At 39.7% G+C, this 18,426-nt stretch overlaps 2 protein-coding genes across 2 annotated transcripts; both read left to right on the top strand.

Annotated features, from left to right (window-relative positions):
• The first annotated feature begins 888 nt into the window (after window positions 1–888).
• Window positions 889–3,275, top strand: LOC122316209. Its single transcript, XM_043132744.1, has 2 exons — window positions 889–3,054; window positions 3,261–3,275. The coding sequence occupies exons 1-2, from the start codon at window positions 889–891 to the stop codon at window positions 3,273–3,275; spliced, it is 2,181 nt and encodes a 726-aa protein (XP_042988678.1).
• A 4,112-nt stretch (window positions 3,276–7,387) lies between these two features.
• On the top strand, window positions 7,388–10,078 carry LOC122316208 (agamous-like MADS-box protein AGL14). Its single transcript, XM_043132742.1, has 2 exons — window positions 7,388–7,566; window positions 9,409–10,078. The coding sequence occupies exons 1-2, from the start codon at window positions 7,388–7,390 to the stop codon at window positions 10,076–10,078; spliced, it is 849 nt and encodes a 282-aa protein (XP_042988676.1).
• The last annotated feature ends 8,348 nt before the right edge of the window (window positions 10,079–18,426 follow it).

Below are 18,426 nucleotides of genomic sequence, written 5' to 3'. Positions count from 1 at the left end.
CTAAATCTACTGAATTTGTTCTATGTGCAGTCAGGAATAATATGGACTAATAATAATAATAATATTTTGAATGGGTAGCAGCTTATACTTATTCAACTACTAAATAAAAATGTGTTTAGCTTTTAAGCCTTTTATCTAGATATTATTTTTGCATTTGGTTCAGATCCTTTTGTTCTTTTCTGCTTGTGGAAGTCTTTAGTCTCTTCAACCATCTTCCATTTCTTATATCCCTGATTATACACTTGATTTTGTTCTCCTTTAATACACACCTTTGGTCACAAAAAGTGTAATTTCTGGTGTGCCTGGTTTTATTATTATCAATTAAACCTAATTTTCTGCTTTGAATTTATATAATCTTCTTCTAAATTGGACTTTGTAAATCATTTGGGCATCCTTTCTGAAAATCATATGCTGTTTCATTTAGTCTTCTCAAATTCATTTGTAAAAAGTGACTGCTGGCACTAGATAAATTAGGTCAATCTTGACTATATATTCATGCATGGAAAACCCATTTATTCCTATTTTATGTATGCACATGGACCAACTTACTATATATTCAGATTAATATTTTATTTCCCTTTCTCAGTAATATGTTTCAACAATACTACTTGCCATGTTGGATTTTTTTGAAATGGAGTTTACTCTGATCAGAATCCAACAGTCACAAAAAACCATTGGCTGATTCCAAATAATTTGTAGGAGAAATCTTTAGATCAAGAGAATGCAGTACAACATTATTGTTCTATTTCTATCTCTCCCACTTTTTCCTCTTCCCACGTTTCTTTTTTTTTTTATTGTTCTTGCCAACTGACTTAACCTATGGTGAACGTGGCATTGTGCTGCATTTATTCCTTATTAAACAACTCTTGCACCTCTACTTATTTCTAGATGGACAAGAGTTGGATGCAAATCACTGATAGATTTGGATCTAGGGAATATGCTAAAGGAGTGAAGGATTTCCTTACCTTGGCCCAAACTTATGCTACAAGTGAGGAAATTCGTTGCCCATGTATCAGATGTTCAAATAATTACTTCCTACCAATAACCCAAGTAGAGAGACACTTGTTTATTAAAGGTATTGACAAGAATTACACGACGTGGATTTTTCATGGTGAAGAAGAAGATGTAATCATAAGTGATGATTATGATAATGTGCATGATCCTGATGAAGAGGATGACTTCATTGATGATGTTGATGTTATGTTACGAGATATTCGGGCTGCCGGATTTCCTGATGTTCCCATAAGTGATTCATTCCATGCTGCGGGTTCCACATCGGTCGATACCTTTTCATCTCAGACTTTTGACCAACTGTTGGCTGATTCCCGGCGTCCTCTTTATGAAGGTTGTACAAAGTATTCTAAACTATCATTCACTGTCAAGTTGCTGCACATTAAAACACTTGGTGGTTGGAGTGTAAAGTCTTTCGACATGCTTTTACACTTGTTGAAGTCGGCTTTTCCCAATGCCCTTTTGCCAAACTCATATCAAGAATCACATAACTTGGAAAAAGGGCTGGGCTTTACTTACACCAAGATACATGTTTGTCCAAATGACTGCATACTTTATTGGAGAGAAAATGTGGATAAAGATGAATGCCCAAAATGTAAACTTTCAAGGTGGAAATTCAGCAACACTAAGAAGAGGCGAATTCCTCAAAAGGTTTTAAGACATTTTCCATTGAAGCCAAGGTTGCAGAGATTGTTTATGTCACAAAAAACATCAGTTGATATGAGGTGGCACAAGGATCAGCGTGTCATGCAGCAAGATATTCTAAGTCATCCTGCTGACTCTGAGGTGTGGACGACATTTGATCAAAAGCATGCTTGGTTTGCAGAAGATCCAAGAAATGTCAGGCTTGGTTTAGCTAGCGATGGTTTCAACCCATTTAATAATTTGGCTAAGCCTTATAGCGTATGGCCAGTGATTCTTGTCCCTTACAACTTACCTCCGTGGTTGTGCATGAAGGATCCATTTTTTATCACTTCACTCTTGATTCTTGGACCAAGATCACCAGGAAATGAAATCGATGTCTATCTTGAACCTTTGATAGATGAATTGATTGATCTATGGGATAATGGTGTTGATACATACGATGCAAAGGCCAAAGAGACTTTCAGATTGCATGCAGCATTGCTATGGACAATTAATGACTTTCCTGCTTATGGAAACCTCTCCGGGTGGAGTACTAAGGGGAAGATGGCATGTCCATCGTGCAAGGAAGAAACAGATTCGATGTGGTTGACATATAGCCGAAAGCATTGTTACATGGGTCATCGCCAATTCTTGCCACCGGGCCACATCTGGAGAAAGAAAAAGACTATTTTTAATGGCAGTGCAGAGCATCGTGACCCACCTACAATTTATTCAGGAGAAGATGTACTCATTCAACTCCAAAATATTCCTGATGCAAATTTTGGCAAATCCATAAAGAAAAGAAAGCGTACCACAGAGGAGTTCAATTGGACCAAGAAAAGTATCTTCTTTCAATTGCCATATTGGTCAACTATAAAGATTAGACATAATCTAGATGTAATGCACATTGAGAAGAACATATGTGACAACATCTTAGGAACTTTGATGAATATCTCTGGCAAAACTAAAGATCATCCTAATGCACGTCGTGACCTTTCCACTCTCAATACAAGGGAGGAGTTACACCTTATTCAGGATGGACAACGCATTAGTATGCCACAAGCATGTTATACGTTGTATGGAGCTGAGCGGACTGGTTTTTGTAATTGGTTGCACGGTGTGAAATTCCCAGATGCCTTCGCTTCAAACATTGCCAGATGTGTTAGTGTAAGTGACTGCAAAATATCGGGGATGAAAAGTCATGATTGCCATATTTTCATGCAAAGATTACTTCCTATTGCAATTTCTGGATACTTACGCCAAGATGTACGGTTGGCACTAACTGAGCTAAGCACTTTCTTCAAAGAATTGTGTGCTAGAACATGTAAGAAGGAAGTCTTAGAGCGGCTTCAGACTGATATCGTCGTTATTCTTTGCAAGCTTGAGATGATTTTTCCGCCTACCTTTTTCGACATAATGGTGCACTTAGCCTATCACTTGCCACGTGAGGCCCTGCTTGCAGGGCCAGTTCAATATAGGTGGATGTATCCTTTTGAGAGATATCTCGGAAAATTCAAGAGATATGTTAAGAATAAGGCCTACCCGGAAGGTTCAATAGCTGAGGCCTATATCCATGTTGAATGCTTGAATTTTTGTTCCATGTACCTCCATGATGTTGAAACTAGATTCAATCCTCCTGAACGTAACGTCGACGAAGGAGAAGAGGGTGTACGAGAGGGACTATCTATTTTTTCCGCGAAGGTGCGACCCATGGGTTTTGCATCACGTCACCAATTAGACGATGATGCTTTTATAAAAGCCAGATGGTATGTTCTTAATAACTGCACAGAGATTGGAGAATACCTAAAGTAAGTAACCAAACTAGTTACCAACTTAGACACTTTCCATTCTCAATATACTAATTTATGTTGCATACCCTACATATACTTATTAACCGTTGCATGGGCTTTTGTCTAGTGAGCACTACATGCAAGTGAGTGAAGAGTATCCCAATAATGCCGATAGTATGCATGCTGCAAAATTTCCAGACTGGTTCAAGTCACAAGTATGCAAACTCGTTTGGAAGTTCAGCCTTATTTTCTTTGGCCACATATGTTTGTTTAATGCGAAAACATGTATTGTTTTTACTTTATTTAATTCTTATTTGAACTTATGATAGATTCAAGCTAGGCGTGCTGATAATCCCGAAGAAGTTTCGGATGATCTATATGCCTTAGCATGTGGTCCTGACCCTTGGGGTGCGTCCTATTCTGGTTGCATAACCAACGGTATAAGATTTCACACAAAAAAATGGGAAGAACATCGTCGCACCCAAAACTCCGGTGTCATGGTCATTAGTGAACAACCAGGATCTGAAAGACTTGAGTTCTTTGGTAGACTAACAGACATTTTGGAATTCCGCTACATGGGTTGGCGTCGTGTTTACTTATTCAAATGTGAATGGTTTGACATCTCTGATTCCAAATGAGGGATACGTATCGAACCACATCTTACTAGTGTGAATATGTCGCGGACAGCTTATAAGGATGATCCATTTGTTTTGGCGTCCCAAGCATCACATGTATTTTACCTAAAAAATCGCAGCATCCGTGGAGAATGGTATGTAGTCCAAAAGGTCATACATAGAAATGTCTATGACCTTCCACGATCATCCCTTATTGAAGATGATGAATCTGATTCTAGTGACGTTGATGCATACCAAGAGGATAATTCTGGTGATGCTTACGTGAGTGTCCATGCTGATGACATCCCACTGCAAACAGACATGCACAGGCCGAATGTTGAACCGGAGCAGGTTGATGTTGACACATTGGTAATGCAAAGGTCTAATTGGGACCACTTTGCGCAAGGTTTTATCAATGACGAAACCAACGAAGACAATTCAGATCACAGCGCCGAACTAGAGGGTAGCATAGAAGAAGATAGTATCTCAACGGATGATGAGATGAACTAGCGAATTGTGTGCTGGTAATAACCTCGTGATTCCACATAACCCATTGTGTTTACTTCAATCTGATATCATTTCGCCACTAATTATGCTCTCGTCTTTTCCATCGTTTCTTATCTAATGCAGGAGTTATTACCAGGTTGATTGCAGCGTGGCAATATCTTATTGTATTGATGTTTGAATGCCCTTGATACTTCAAGTGATACTTCAAGAATAGCAGATATTCCATTGAATGGATGTGTTGCACCCTTTATGTATTTCTATTGAATAGAGGTCTTTTATCACTTTAGTATCCATTTTGTGTGTTGTGCTTGACAATATATTAGTTTGTTATTTTTCAAAAAATTTGACAAAGTTTATTCGTATATTAAGTTCAAGTAACAACTGAAGAATCCCCACCCCCCTTTATGCCCAGAATTTGACACTTGTTTATTGGTATGGTTGTATATACTTAGTGTGATTGCAGGGACACTCTATTGGTTGCCTTCGCCTTGGATATGCCGATCACTAGAAGAGGTAGAGGTCGATCACTTGGAGTGAGGGTTGGCCGAGGGCGAGGTAGATCTCAAAGAAATGATGAAGTTCAGGATACAGTACCCATTCCTGTCCTTGCTACCCAAGATGATGCATTCTCAAGCTCAGATGACTCAACTGAGCCACCTGTTTGTGTCCCGAGCACAGAACCCAATGACATGCCAGCAGTTGATTCACAGAGTGCAAACCCGGATGGTATATTTCTATTTTTTTGAGGTGTTGTTTTACATAGTATGTTTTACACGAGATATATGATGCTAACATGTCAATTGACAACATTAGTACCACCAAGCCAGAAGCGTGGCCGAGGAGCAGCAAAAAGCACAGAGTTTGAGAAGTTACGAAAGCATGGAAAGATACCCTTGAGAATTAAGGATGGTGAGACTGCACCTTGTTGTGAAAATGCTACTCATTTTACTACAAGGGTTACATGGTTGGTCAAGCACCATATGGACTTGAGTCATGCTAGCTGGCATGCCGTTCCAGCTAATGAGAAGGAAGAATTGGTAACACGCGTTCAGGTTAGCTTGATTTGGAATTTCATACATTTTCAAATAGAGTATGAGGAAATCCCAACGTAATTAATATTAAGTTCAAGCACTAATTATAATTAATATGTTTGTTGTTTGTCCCTAGGCAGACTTCATCCTCGATTGGACCAAGAAGAATCACCGTGATACGGTTACGAAGACACTTCGGAAGCAGTTTAATCATATTCGTTATGATTTACATAGAACGTACAAGAAATATGAGAGTAATGAACAAGCACTTGCGAATGTGCCACCGTTGGTGACCCCAACCATCTGGGTGAAGTTATGCGCTCGATATGCAAGCGAGGAGTATAAGGTAAGTTGGAAGTCAAACATTGAATTAACGTTGCTTTGTGAAGAATATTTTTTACGCACTGTTTGATACATGTTAAGCTTGACACGTGTGATTGGTTTCATGTATATCATGTCTTGTGTGAGTGCAAAGAATGTCTGAACGGAATAAAGGTAATAGAGAGAAGCAAGAAAACAATCACACGGCTGGACGAAGGTCCTTTGTACGCCTAATGGAGATGAGGGTAAGTCAATTAAGCTAGATATGCAAGATGCACATCAATTAGACCTTATTACACCACACTTTAAGTGTAAGTTGAATTTAATTTGCTTGTATTGGCAGTCTGGGAATGAGGAGAATTTGGTCGATTTTTTTAAAGAAGTGAGGTGGTCAAAGAAAAAGAACAAATTTGTGACTCCCATTGCTGAAGAGAAATATGTGAGTGTTAAAGTAAAAGCCTAAATTAATATGGGTTCAATTGCCAAATTATTATATGGTGTTGTCTAAGTACATATTCCTTACTAACATATGTGATTTTTCCAATGGTTAATAGTTGGAGATGGCTGCAAAGATGTCAGAGCTGGAGCCGGAGAAGAGGACTAATGAGGCTGCAGCAACAATCTTTAAGGAAGTTTTGGGCCAAAGATCAGGGTATGTAAGGGGGCTTAGCGAGATGGTTATTCCGGAGTCATCTAGAGAAGCAGCTGATGCCCAAATAGCAGAATTAACTGAACGTGCAGAAAGGTTTGAGAAAGCTGCTTCAGATTATAAGGGCCAGCTTGATGACTTACGAGCGAATGTCATGATGCTAATGGAGAGACAAGTTGAATACGACAAGTTCATAGAGAGATATGAGTCAGAGCGGCAGACGCAGGGAGAGTCTCATAGAGAGACTCAGGGACCTGCATAGTTAATATTTGGCCATGAATTGTGAATTTTGATAAGGAGATGAAGGTGAAAGTAATATACTTTTCACAAAATGCCTCCTACTTAGTTAATATTTTGTTTAGGGTCTACTAGTGTGGGATAGGTAGTGTAAGGTTAGGTTTTGTGGATATTTTGTAGCTTATGCCATTGTACGTTTCTCTAGCCACCAACTACTCACATGGAAGTTATTGGTCATTGAATGTCAAACTGCTACAACAAGGTAAGTAATGTCCTACACCCATAGGCTTTTTTATTATCTAAATTGAATTCTTAACGATTAGCATTGCATTTTATTTGCATGTTATGATTGAAATCGATTGAATAGTTTAAGAAAGAAAATCATCCCTCTTTGGTGCTACTGCAGTTTTGATTTCTCCTAAACCATCTGGAAACCTATGAAGTATATATGAGGCCTATTTCGTATCTCATGCTTTTTTTGTATCACTTTGTATCTTTCTGTTAAAATTTCCTTGTTAAGAGCTTAAAATTTCTGTCGAATACTATTATAGACTGACTATTTGGTTTTATCAATGAAGCGTCGGACGATCGTTTACAGATTCGATGACGAGAAAGAAAATTCAGATGAAGAGGATCGACAACACCACAGCACGGCAGGTGACTTTCTCTAAGAGGAAGTGCATATTTAAAAAGGCTCTGGAGCTCTCAACTCTCTGCGAGGCTGAAATAGCGCTCATTGTCTTCAGGGCTACCGGCAAGCTCTTTGATTATGCCAGCCCAAGGTTTCTCTCCCTCTCTCACTCCTCTTTACTTATAGAGGAACAAAGTACGTAGCTTATTAGAGTAAAGTAAGCACGTAGCTGTCTACTTGTTTATGAAGATTGTGATGTTTGTGCATTCATTAATTGGTTGAAAGAGAGATAGATTATTAATTGAAAAGATTTATTTTTCTATTGTTTTGTTGGTAAAGTTTCTTGAACTGATGGATGCTATAGGTGAGTCCAGATTGCTTTGCGTACAGACTTTCTGGTGATAAAGAAAGATGTAAAGCTGGATTGGATTAGATATAGTTTTATTTATATGTGTGGGTGTTAGTTCTGAACAAAAACAGGCTAACCACTGCAATTTGAATGAGTTTTTAAGAATTAATTAAACCCTAATAGAAGAATATAGCTGATTAATAACCAGTCACCATCCAAATTTTTCCTAACATCTGAATCAATTCAAACCCAAGCTGGCCTCCATTAAACTTTTCCATTTTAGTCATGCGATGATTAAATAATTTATGCTCATTTTCAAGTTAGAAATCAGATAAATTATAATTAATTGTCTTCATTGTATATATGGGTTAATTCAAGTGAAAACTTGAACAGATTGTCTTTTGATTATAATTAATGTTGATATTAAATGTGGAAAAATGATACTTGTAATCTTGAGTAGCTCAATTAGGTGTTTAAGTGTTTCTTTAATGAATTACCGAAATTGAGGTATTGGTATTGTTGGAAATGACCATCTCATAAATCATAAAACAATTTCTATAAGACTCAGATGTTTTCGTGACTATGGTGTTTGTCATTGATATTAATCATTTCTTAATATCAATGACATTACTTGTAGAAATAGAAAGATCAAAACTCCTAGTGTTATATGGAGAATTTCCTGCATTACAGAAATTTGTTGCTACATTGTTAAAAAAAAACTCCCGTGATAAAGGCATGCATGAAATGCAATTGGTATTGTTTTGGGATGATAGGTATAGGTGGATGCGCACTGTTTCATGCTTGGGATATTTTGTGAAAGCCTCAAACTGTTCTACTGGGTTAGTTTTAGACACTTGTTGTGGATTTTTGTTTTTTTGCAAGGTCATCTATCGATTATTGCTTTGGGTTTTTATTCCTATGTCCTACAAATAATCTATACTGCTATCTTTTTGGGTTCCATATGTTAAATGTCTAGAGGGTGTGAGAGCAAATGGGCTCATTAGTGGGATTACAACCAAAAACAATTATACCATATGCAGAACAAGTGAAACAAATATATACTTAGATGTGCTGCCATCCCTGCCCATTTACTTCTTTACTATCTTGACATGGAGTTCTATACCAACTATGCATGGGGAAATTTATTGCTACATCGTTAAAAAATCTAATTAAAAAATCTGCATACATAGTTGGTATAGAAAACATGTACGAGAAAAATAACAACATTGTTGAATACTTTGATTTATTGCATTTTGCATTCTATCTGGTTGTGCATGATAGCTAGCTTGTGTTTGATGACATCTCTAAAAGCTCATGACCTATTTTTTGTTCTTGTTTCTCACAGGATTGAACCAAGATATCAAGAAATAGAGCAAAAACATTTCATAAGCTGTCAAGGATTGATGGAAAAGCTAGCTAAACCGATATAGAAAAACTTTCACTTGTAAATTTTTGTTACACTGTGATATGTTGGATGGTTTTATGTAAAACTTAAAACAATGGCAGTGCAGTGGTTAAGTTTCAAATATGTACTTTGTGGACTATATGAATTATGTGTGCTGGCAAAAATTGAATTTCTCTATATATAGTATTTTTTGGTTTATTAACTTGCTTCTGGATTGGGACCCCTGGGATGGTGAATAGCCGTAAGCAAGAGATTGTTTATGAAACTCTGCCAGCGTTCTGTTCTACGTGTAAAATACAGGGGCATAATGTGAGGACCTGCCGTGCTGGGAAAAAGAAATCTGAAACTCAAGTTTGGGTTCGGCAACCAAATCCCATTATGGAGGAACCGAAAGATATTTCTAATCCTTCAGTTAACGTCGAGACAGCAGATGTAGAGACGTTGGTACCAACAGAAAATTGTGATACAGGGGACCCGGCTTCATCGATTCGAATTGACGAGATAGAAGTGGAAAATGATAAAGGAGAGGATCCGTCACCTGAGAACGTTACAGAGAATGGTTTGCCTTTGGAGTCTTCTGTTATGGAGGACGCATCTATGGGAATTCCTATAAGCTCAAGGGGGGCAGAGGTGGCCAATAACAACTCGGGTGTTGGTGTTGACCTGACTAATGAAATCGTCAAAGAGCAGAGGCAAGATGTACACATTCAGGAGGATGTTTTTTACGTGGAAGAAGGTTCAAGGTCTGATCCGGAACCAGAATTACATGTTGATATTTTTCCACAGGACAAGGAATACCATACGGAAACAGAGGGGGATGTTGTGAAGAGGAAGTATACTAAAAGACAGTTTGAGAAAGTTAGAAGTTCCTCTCGGGTTCCCACTCGAGCCACTAAGTTCTCTCTATGATCAGTCCTCTTTTGGTTTGGAATATACGAGGGATTGGTACGTCGAAAAGTCGTTTAAATCAGCTCCTGGTCAAGTATAAGCCAAAGATGGTAGTCTTGATAGAACCGTTTCAGACCTTTGCTAAAGCTCAAAAATATATGCGGGCTTTTCGTTTTGATCATGTTATCTCCAATGAAGCGTCAGGTGGGAAAATCTGGATTTTCTGGATGAATGATATGGATGTTCAAGTCTCCCGTATGAGTTCGCAGTTTATTTCCTTACGTATAGCGGAGGGTCCTTTCCAGTTTCTGGGCTGTTTTATTTACGCCAAATGCAATATGATGGAGAGACGAAATTTATGGGAAGAGTTACGTTTGTCTAGCACTGGTACAGAGCCTTGTTTGTTCGCCGGTGACTTTAATATTATTCGGTCTGAGCTGGAACGGAAGGGAGGTAGACCACGACCTCGTCTAGCCATGGATGATTTTAATAGTTGGATTCATCTGGGCGGCTTGATCGACGTGAAATCACAGGGAGGTAAGTTTTCTTGGTGTAATGGTCAACGAGGTTTCTCTAGAAGTTGGGCTAAATTGGACCGGGTGCTCATTGATCCTAACCTTCTTACTAAATGTCCCAACGTGACTTGTTCGTATCTACCGAGGACCACTTCCGATCACTGTCCTATGTACATAGAGTTTCGAAAGGATCCTTTTTCCTATGGCCCCTCTCCATTTCGGTTCCAGCAAATGTGGGTGGAGCATCCCGACTTTATGGAGTTTGTTCAGAATGTTTGGGCTGCTCCTGCTGTTGGTACAGGTCTGTTTAAACTTGCTAATAAACTTAAAAAGTTAAAAGTGGCTTTTCGGGAATGGAACAAGACAGTTTTTGGGAGGACAAATGTTCAGATTGATGCCCTTGAAAAGAAAGTTGAGGAACTTGAGGGTAGTCTTCAAAGGGATTGGAATGAAGATGTCGAGAGAGAGCTTGTTTCTTCCACTGTTGAGTTGTCATCTTGGAGGCGTAGAGAAGATACTAGATTGGCTCAAATGGCTAAGCTAAAGTGGAAAATGGAAGGAGACCGAAACACTAAATTTTTTCATGTTTGTTTAGCTAGTAAAAGGAACAAGAGAATTCAAGAGATGAGAACGTTGAATGGGGTAGAGTATTCTTCACCTGAAGACATTCATCAAGGTGCCGTTAATTATTTTTCTGGTTTTCTTCAAAATACCAACCAGTCAAGAGAGCTTCCGGATTTATCTTACTTAATATCCCCGGTTATTGATGAAGCGGATAGTATCCATATCTGTCGCATTCCTTCTCTGGATGAAGTTCATGAGGCTCTTTCTTCTATTCCTATAAATAGTTCACCAGGGCCGGATGGTTTTGGTGCGGGTTTCTTTAAAAGCTGCTGGGAGGTAGTGAAGATGGATGTCTTGTCTGCTATTTCAGAATTTTTTATCTCTAAATCTCTTCCGAGGTTCTATACGGCTTCTTTTATTGTGCTCATTCCGAAGATGGATTCGCCTTCAGGGTTCGACAAATTTAGGCCTATCAGTCTTTGTTCGGTTTTCTATAAAATATGCTCCAAAATTATTGTTAATCGTCTTACTGGCCTTCTTCCCAAGATGATTTCTCTTGAGCAAGGCGCTTTTATTCCTGAGCGTAGTATTTTTGAAAATATCAGTCTTACTCAGGAAATGGTCCATTCTCTTAACAAGCAATCTCATGGTGGTAATATCATGCTCAAAGTTGATATGGCTAAAGCGTATGATCGAGTGGATTGGAATTTTTTGTTGGAGGTGCTTCGTTGCTTTGGTTTTCCTCCTTCTTTCTGTGATTTAATTCATGCTTGTATTTCCAATATTTGGTATTCAGTGATGCTTAATGGTACGACAAAAGGATTCTTTCAAGGGGGTCGTGGTCTTCGTCAGGGGGATCCTCTCTCTCCTTATCTTTTTATTATTGTTCAAGAGGTCCTTTCGAGACTCTTGAAACATAGTGTGGCAGAAAAAAGGATTGGTCAATTTTCTCAAGCCTGAGGTACTCCCCTGATTTCTCATCTTATGTACGCTGATGACATTGTGATTTTTTTGAATGGCAGCAAGAATTCTATTAGGGAGCTATTACGAGTTTTTGAGAAGTATGAAAATTGGTCAGGGCAGATGATCAATAAAGATAAAACTTCTATGTTCTTTTCTCGAAAAATCTCGCCGGCCCGTAAGAGAGCTCTCAAGCGGATGACAGGGTTTTCAGAAGGATCTTTTCCCTTTAAGTACTTAGGAGTTCCTATTGTTTTGGGGCGTCTCAAGCAAGGGCATTTGGAGGAGATGGTGAATAAAGTCTGGAAAAAAATTAGTGGCTGGAAAATGAAGATTCTCTCCTCGGGTGGTCGTCTGATTCTCCGTAGACATGTTCTTTCTAGTATGGCTTTACATTTGTTTGCTGTTTTGCAGGTTCCCAAATCTATTATCCAAGTCCTTAATCGTCTAATGAGCACCTTCTTTTGGGGCGAGGCGAATGGGAAAGGTAAAAAAAAATGGGTGGCTTGGACTAATATCTGTAAGCCAGTTGAGGAAGGTGGTCTGGGGTTGCGCAATTTGGATGATATGCAAAAAGCCTTGCACATGCGGTTTGCTTGGAATTTAATTCAAGGTAAATCTTTATGGGCAAGATTCTTTAAAGAAAAATATGTGGGATCTTCTCCGTGGTCCCTTCTTGACACCAAAAAAGGTACAAGGTTTTGGAAAATGATCGTTAAAAGTATTCCCAATATTCTCAATAATTCCAAGTGGCGTATTAGGGATGGTAACATTTTATTTTGGTATGATAAATGGAGGGAAGATGGTCCTTTAATTGATGATTTCCATATTGTGGGAAACCCGCTGCTTCAAATTAAGGATTGTAAAATGTCGAATAGCTGGGATGTAGATTTATTGACTAATTTAGTGGGTCAGAATAATGTGGATAACATAATTGAGGCTTTGGCTCGTTGTAAGGGGGGATCGGATGTGTTGATATGGACGAAGCATGATAGTGGTAATTTCAATACTAAATCGGCTTGAGATTGTATTCGAGTTCGAGGGTCTAGCATGGAATGGCATTCTTGGGTGTGGCATAAATCCCTTCCCCTTAAAATCTCTATTGCTATGTGGAAAGCTTGGAATATGGCTTTGAGTGTTGATGATCGTCTTCGTCGGATTGGTATTCCTATAGTTTCTCGTTGTGACTGTTGTGACAAAGGCAGTTATGAAGATCAAAACCATGTCTTGTTTGAAGGGGTCTTTGCTGCAAAGATTTGGCACTATTGTGGTACTATTTTTGGTCTTCCTATTGGTCGCTCCTGGATGGAAACAGTGAAAGCCTGGTTTCGACGTGCTTCTTCTTCTTCTCAAGTGGGGCGTTTGGTCGGTTTTCTCCCTTCCATCATTACTTGGCAACTCTGGCAAAGAAGATGTACGGCCCGTATGGAGGGGCGTTTTGAGCCTTTCAACTCGGTTTGGCATGCTATTAAATCCTGGATGACTTCTGTGTGTCAAGACATGAATAAGGTTAATACTTGCTCCCGGTATGATCTGGATATCTTGCAGGCTTTACAGATTCCGGCTTTGGCTCCAGTTAGACCTCATTTTCAGCTTGTGTCTTGGAAAAAACCTGCTCACGGGTGGTTCAAGTTGAATACAGATGGCAGTAGCCTTGGTAATCCAGGTTCTTCAGGGGTGGGTGGGATTATTAGAAATGATCGCGGTCATTTGGTTCATGCTTTTTCTTCTCATATTGATTTTGGTTCTAATAATAGAGCTGAGTTGTTAGCTCTTCTGCAAGGTCTCAAAGCCTGTAAACATTTGGGTATTCACTTGGTAGAAATTGAATTAGATTCTCAAGTGGTTATCTTGTGGTGGAATAGGAGGAGATGTGGTGTCTGGTATTTGGAGGATTTCTGGGAAGATATTCTTGATATTACTAACTCTATGGTTTGCGTGTTTTGGCATGTTTATAGAGAGGGCAATAAAGTTGCAGACTGGTTGGCTAAGAGAGGTGCTGCTGGTCACCATTCGGTTTGGAATGTTATTGGGGATATGCCTAGGATTCCCAGAGGTTTAATTCGTTTGGATAAATTGGGTTTACCTTCGTTGCGTTGAAGTCATCGGGTAGTGCTGGTTTGGTAAGGTTATTTCCTTTTTGTTTTATTTTTCTCCTGTGCTAATGTTTTTTTATTGCAGGTGGTTTCTGCTTTTTGGTTTGTTCCTTGTTGTCGTGTTTTTTTCTAGTTAGAGGCTTATAGGTTTTTTTTTGATACCTGGTTTTGGGTTTTATTTGGTTTTATTTGTAACCCCAGGTGTCGGTCTGTAACCACGGTTTTCCTCCGCCATAATTGAGGGTTTCTTAATAAAATTGGGACGGGGTCACTAATGGACAGGTGATCTTCGGCTCTTCTAAAAAATAAAAATAAAAAAACTTGCTTTGTTTATTAACAAGCAAGTATTCAGGGAAAAACAACGTATGAATGTACAAAACAGGGACTGCTTCCAAATATTTCCGGCAACAATATTCAGCCAGAATTAATTTGTCAACAGCAAAGCTTCAATATTTCCGGCTACAAAATTAGTTGCAAATACTTATTTCCGGTGAAATATATATAGCCGGAAAATTGTCCAACCAACAAGCCACCACTATTTCCGGCTTAAAATGTAGCTGCAAATATCTATTTCCGGCGAAAATATTGTCTAAGAAAAATAAGCAACAACTTTTTTCGGCTAAAAATGTAGCTGCAAATAAGAATTTTCGTCTACAAAATATAGCCGGGAATAAAAATTGGCGACTAAAATTTTGCCAATATATATTTGCGGCTTAAAAAAGGTAGCTGCTAATAGATATTTACGGCTAAACAAATAGCCGGAAAGTATTTATGGCTATGGATGAGGGCTATTGGCAAAACTTGTTGCGACAAAATTTTATTCATTTTGCGGCTATTATTATTGTCGGAAATAATATATATTTCTGGCAATTATCAAAGTAGCCGGAAAAGGTTTTACTTGGCTCTTTAATAGCGTCTACTCGGTGGCGACTAGAAATAGCGGCTAATAATTAATAGCGGCTAAATCATTTGTTGTTTCCGGCTATTGGACCTGCCGGAAATGGGGCAATTTCCTGTAGTGACAAAACAACTAAAAGAAATAAAACACATCATCAAACAAATTAAAAACCAAATTTTAAAATGCAATAAATTAAAATAATAAACTAATATATTAATTAAAATAAAACAACACTTCAGTGAAAATATACTCAAAAGCGGGTCATCACATCCTCCCCCCCTTAAAACAAATTTCGTCCTCGAAATTTACAGAGCAACCACCAACTTAAAGCAAGCCACATGAAAGCACATAAACCAATTGTGACCAAGATTAAGATACATACCTTCTTTATTCGAACAAGTACGGGTACTGCTCCCTCATGTCTACTGCTCGCTCCCAAGAGAAGTCTTGAGCTAGCGGATCTCCCCAAGCCACCTTAACCAAAGGTATCGTCTTGGACCTCAACTGTTGCTCCTTCCAATCCATGATCTGCAACGGAACAACTTCATAAGTGAGATCCGGTTGCAACTGAATACCCGCTGGGTCGACGAAGCGTGGCTCTTGCTGTCCAAAGCTCTTCTTCAGGGATGATACATGGAAGACATCATGAATATCCCCAAAATATCCTGGCAAAGCAACTCTATAGGCGACAGACCCTACCTTCTCTAGAATCTGAAAAGGGCCGACATACCTCGGATCTAACTTCCTCTTCTTACCAAAACGCTTAACACCTCTCATGGGAGAGACTTTGAGATAAACCCAATCACCAACTTCAAAAGAAAACTCTCTCCTCCTGGTATCAGCGTAGCTTTTCTGGCAACTCTGAGCTGCCGCCATTTTATCTCTGATGATCCGGACTTGGCTTTGCATTTCTTGAATTATTTCGGGTCCAATTATCCTACTCTCCCCGACTTCATCCCAACACAAGGGCGACCTGCACTTTCTCCTATAAAGAGCTTCATAGGGAGCCATCTGAATGGTCGCATGGAAGCTGTTATTATATGCAAACTCCATGAGCGGCAGATGGTTTTCCCAACTCCCTTGAAAATCCATGACACATGCTCGCAACATGTCTTCAAGGGTCTGAATCGTGCGCTCTGACTGGCAGTCTGTCTGCGGGTGATATGCAATACTGAACTTCAACTTAGTACCCAAAGCTGCCTGCAAACTCTTCCAGAACTGCGACGTGAACCTCGGGTCTCAATCCGACACTATACTCTTTGGTATGCCGTGTAGCCGCACTATCTCCTTGACATACAAGCGGGTCAACTTACCCAAAGAGTCGATGTTATTAACAGGCAGGAAATGAGCACTCTTCGTTAACCGGTCAACAATCACCCAAACAGAATTTTTCCCACTAGGCGTTCTCGGCAAACCCACTACAAAGTCCATCGTGATGTCATCCCATTTCCACTCAGGAATAGGGAGGGGTTGGAGCACACCTGCAGATCTTTGATGCTCGGCCTTCACTTGATGGCGTGTGTGGCATTTCTCAACGTATAAGGCGATATCCTTTTTCATTCCATCCCACCAGTAATTTTTCTTCAAGTCCCGATACATCTTTGTACTGTCGGGATGAACTGAATAAGGGGCCGCATGAGCTTCTGCCATGATTCGTTCTTTAAATTCTGAGTCTTTAGGGACCACTCTGCGATCTCGGAACCGAAGTATCCCATCGTTATCCATGTTGTAATGCAACGGCCCTCGAGATTTTCTGACTCTTTTTCTGATATTCAGCATCTTCGGATCCTTCCTTTGAAGAGTCTTCAATTCTTCAAAATCGGTCACCCGAATATCCAGAACTGAAGATAAAATCTCTTCTTGCTGCGAACTCTCAATAAGGAGCCTTCTCATCCCACAAAGCAACGAATCCAAATCTGACGGCTCGGCTTCATCTTCTAAGTTCGACTTCTGGCTCAAAGCATCAGCAACTATATTAGCCTTCCCCGGATGGTACTTGATCTCACACTGATAGTCACTGATTAGCTCTAGCCATCGCCTCTGCCTCATATTCAGATTTTTCTGGGAAAACAAATGCTTCAAGCTCTTATGATCAGTAAATACCTCGCAAGCTTCCCCATACAAGAAGTGCCGCCAGATCTTGAGAGCAAAAACAATCGCAGCCAATTCTAGATCGTGCGTCGGATAATTCTTCTCATGGTCCTTTAGCTGACGAGATGCATAGGCTACAACCCGTCCTTCCTGCATAAGGACACAACCCAAACCAAACTTAGACGCATCACTGAAGACTACGAAAGGCTTATGCGGTTCTGGGAGCACTAACACTAGTGCTGTCGTCAACCAGTTCTTTAATTCCTGGAAGCTTCTCTCACATTTCTCTGACCAAACAAATTCTGTATTCTTCCGAGTCAAAGTTGTGAGAGGTCCGAATAGGCGAGCAAAACCCTCTACAAATCTCGGTAGTAATCGGCGAGCCCCAAGAAACTCCGGATCTCGCGCACTGTAGTCGGGCGCTGCCATGACAAAATGGCTTCTACCTTACTAGGATCAACAGCCACTCCATCTTGGGAAATTACATGCCCAAGAAATTTAACTTCTTCCAACCAGAATTCACACTTACTGAGCTTGGTGTACAACTGGTGTTCTCTCAATTTCCCAAGTATCAGACGAAGATGACACACGTGCTCTTCAACATCTCGGGAATAAATCAGAATATCATCAATAAATACTACCACAAAGGAATCCAGATAAGGTCGAAACACTCGATTCATTAAATCCATGAAAGCTGCAGGGGCATTAGCTAACCCAAAAGGCATCACCTTAAATTCATAATGTCCATACCTCGACCTGAAGGCAGTTTTAGGCACATCCTTGTCTCTGATCCTCAGCTGGTAGTATCCCGACCTCAGATCAATTTTAGAGAACACGGCTGCTCCTTGAAGCTGATCAAATAAATCATCTATCCGCGGGAGAGGATATTTATTTTTGATGGTCACCTTATTCAATTCCCGATAATCTATGCACATACGAAGGGTTCCATCTTTCTTTTTAACAAACAAAACTGGTGCACCCCACGATGAAGTACTAGGCTAAATAAATCCCTTCACTACCAGCTCTTGCAACTGAGTCTTCAACTCTTTTAATTCAGCCGGTGCCATGCGATAAGGAGCTTTATGCACAGGAGCCGCTCCAGGTTCCAAGTCTATAACAAATTCCATTTCCCGCACAGGGGGTAGTCCGGGCAAGTCGTCCACAAACACATCGGAGAATTCTTCCACAACTGGAATGTCTGCCAAAGACTTCTCCTCGGACGGCGTGGACACCATCTGAACCAAG

This window comes from Carya illinoinensis, chromosome 7 (genome assembly GCF_018687715.1).
Source record: "Carya illinoinensis cultivar Pawnee chromosome 7, C.illinoinensisPawnee_v1, whole genome shotgun sequence".
NCBI classification, from domain to species: Eukaryota; Viridiplantae; Streptophyta; class Magnoliopsida; order Fagales; family Juglandaceae; genus Carya; species Carya illinoinensis.
Note: the sequence above shows the minus strand (reverse complement) of the source record. Positions and strands in the feature narration are given on the sequence as shown.

What these genes read in the sequence shown, in the direction of transcription:
- LOC122316209 (XM_043132744.1), top strand. Translation starts at nt 889, where the DNA reads ATGGACAAGAGTTGGATGCAAATCACTGATAGATTTGGATCTAGGGAA.
- LOC122316208 (XM_043132742.1), top strand. Translation starts at nt 7,388, where the DNA reads ATGACGAGAAAGAAAATTCAGATGAAGAGGATCGACAACACCACAGCA. An exon ending in TTTGATTATGCCAGCCCAAG is followed by an intron (nt 7,567 to 9,408) that starts GTTTCTCTCCCT and finishes GATGGTGAATAG; the next exon opens with CCGTAAGCAAGAGATTGTTT.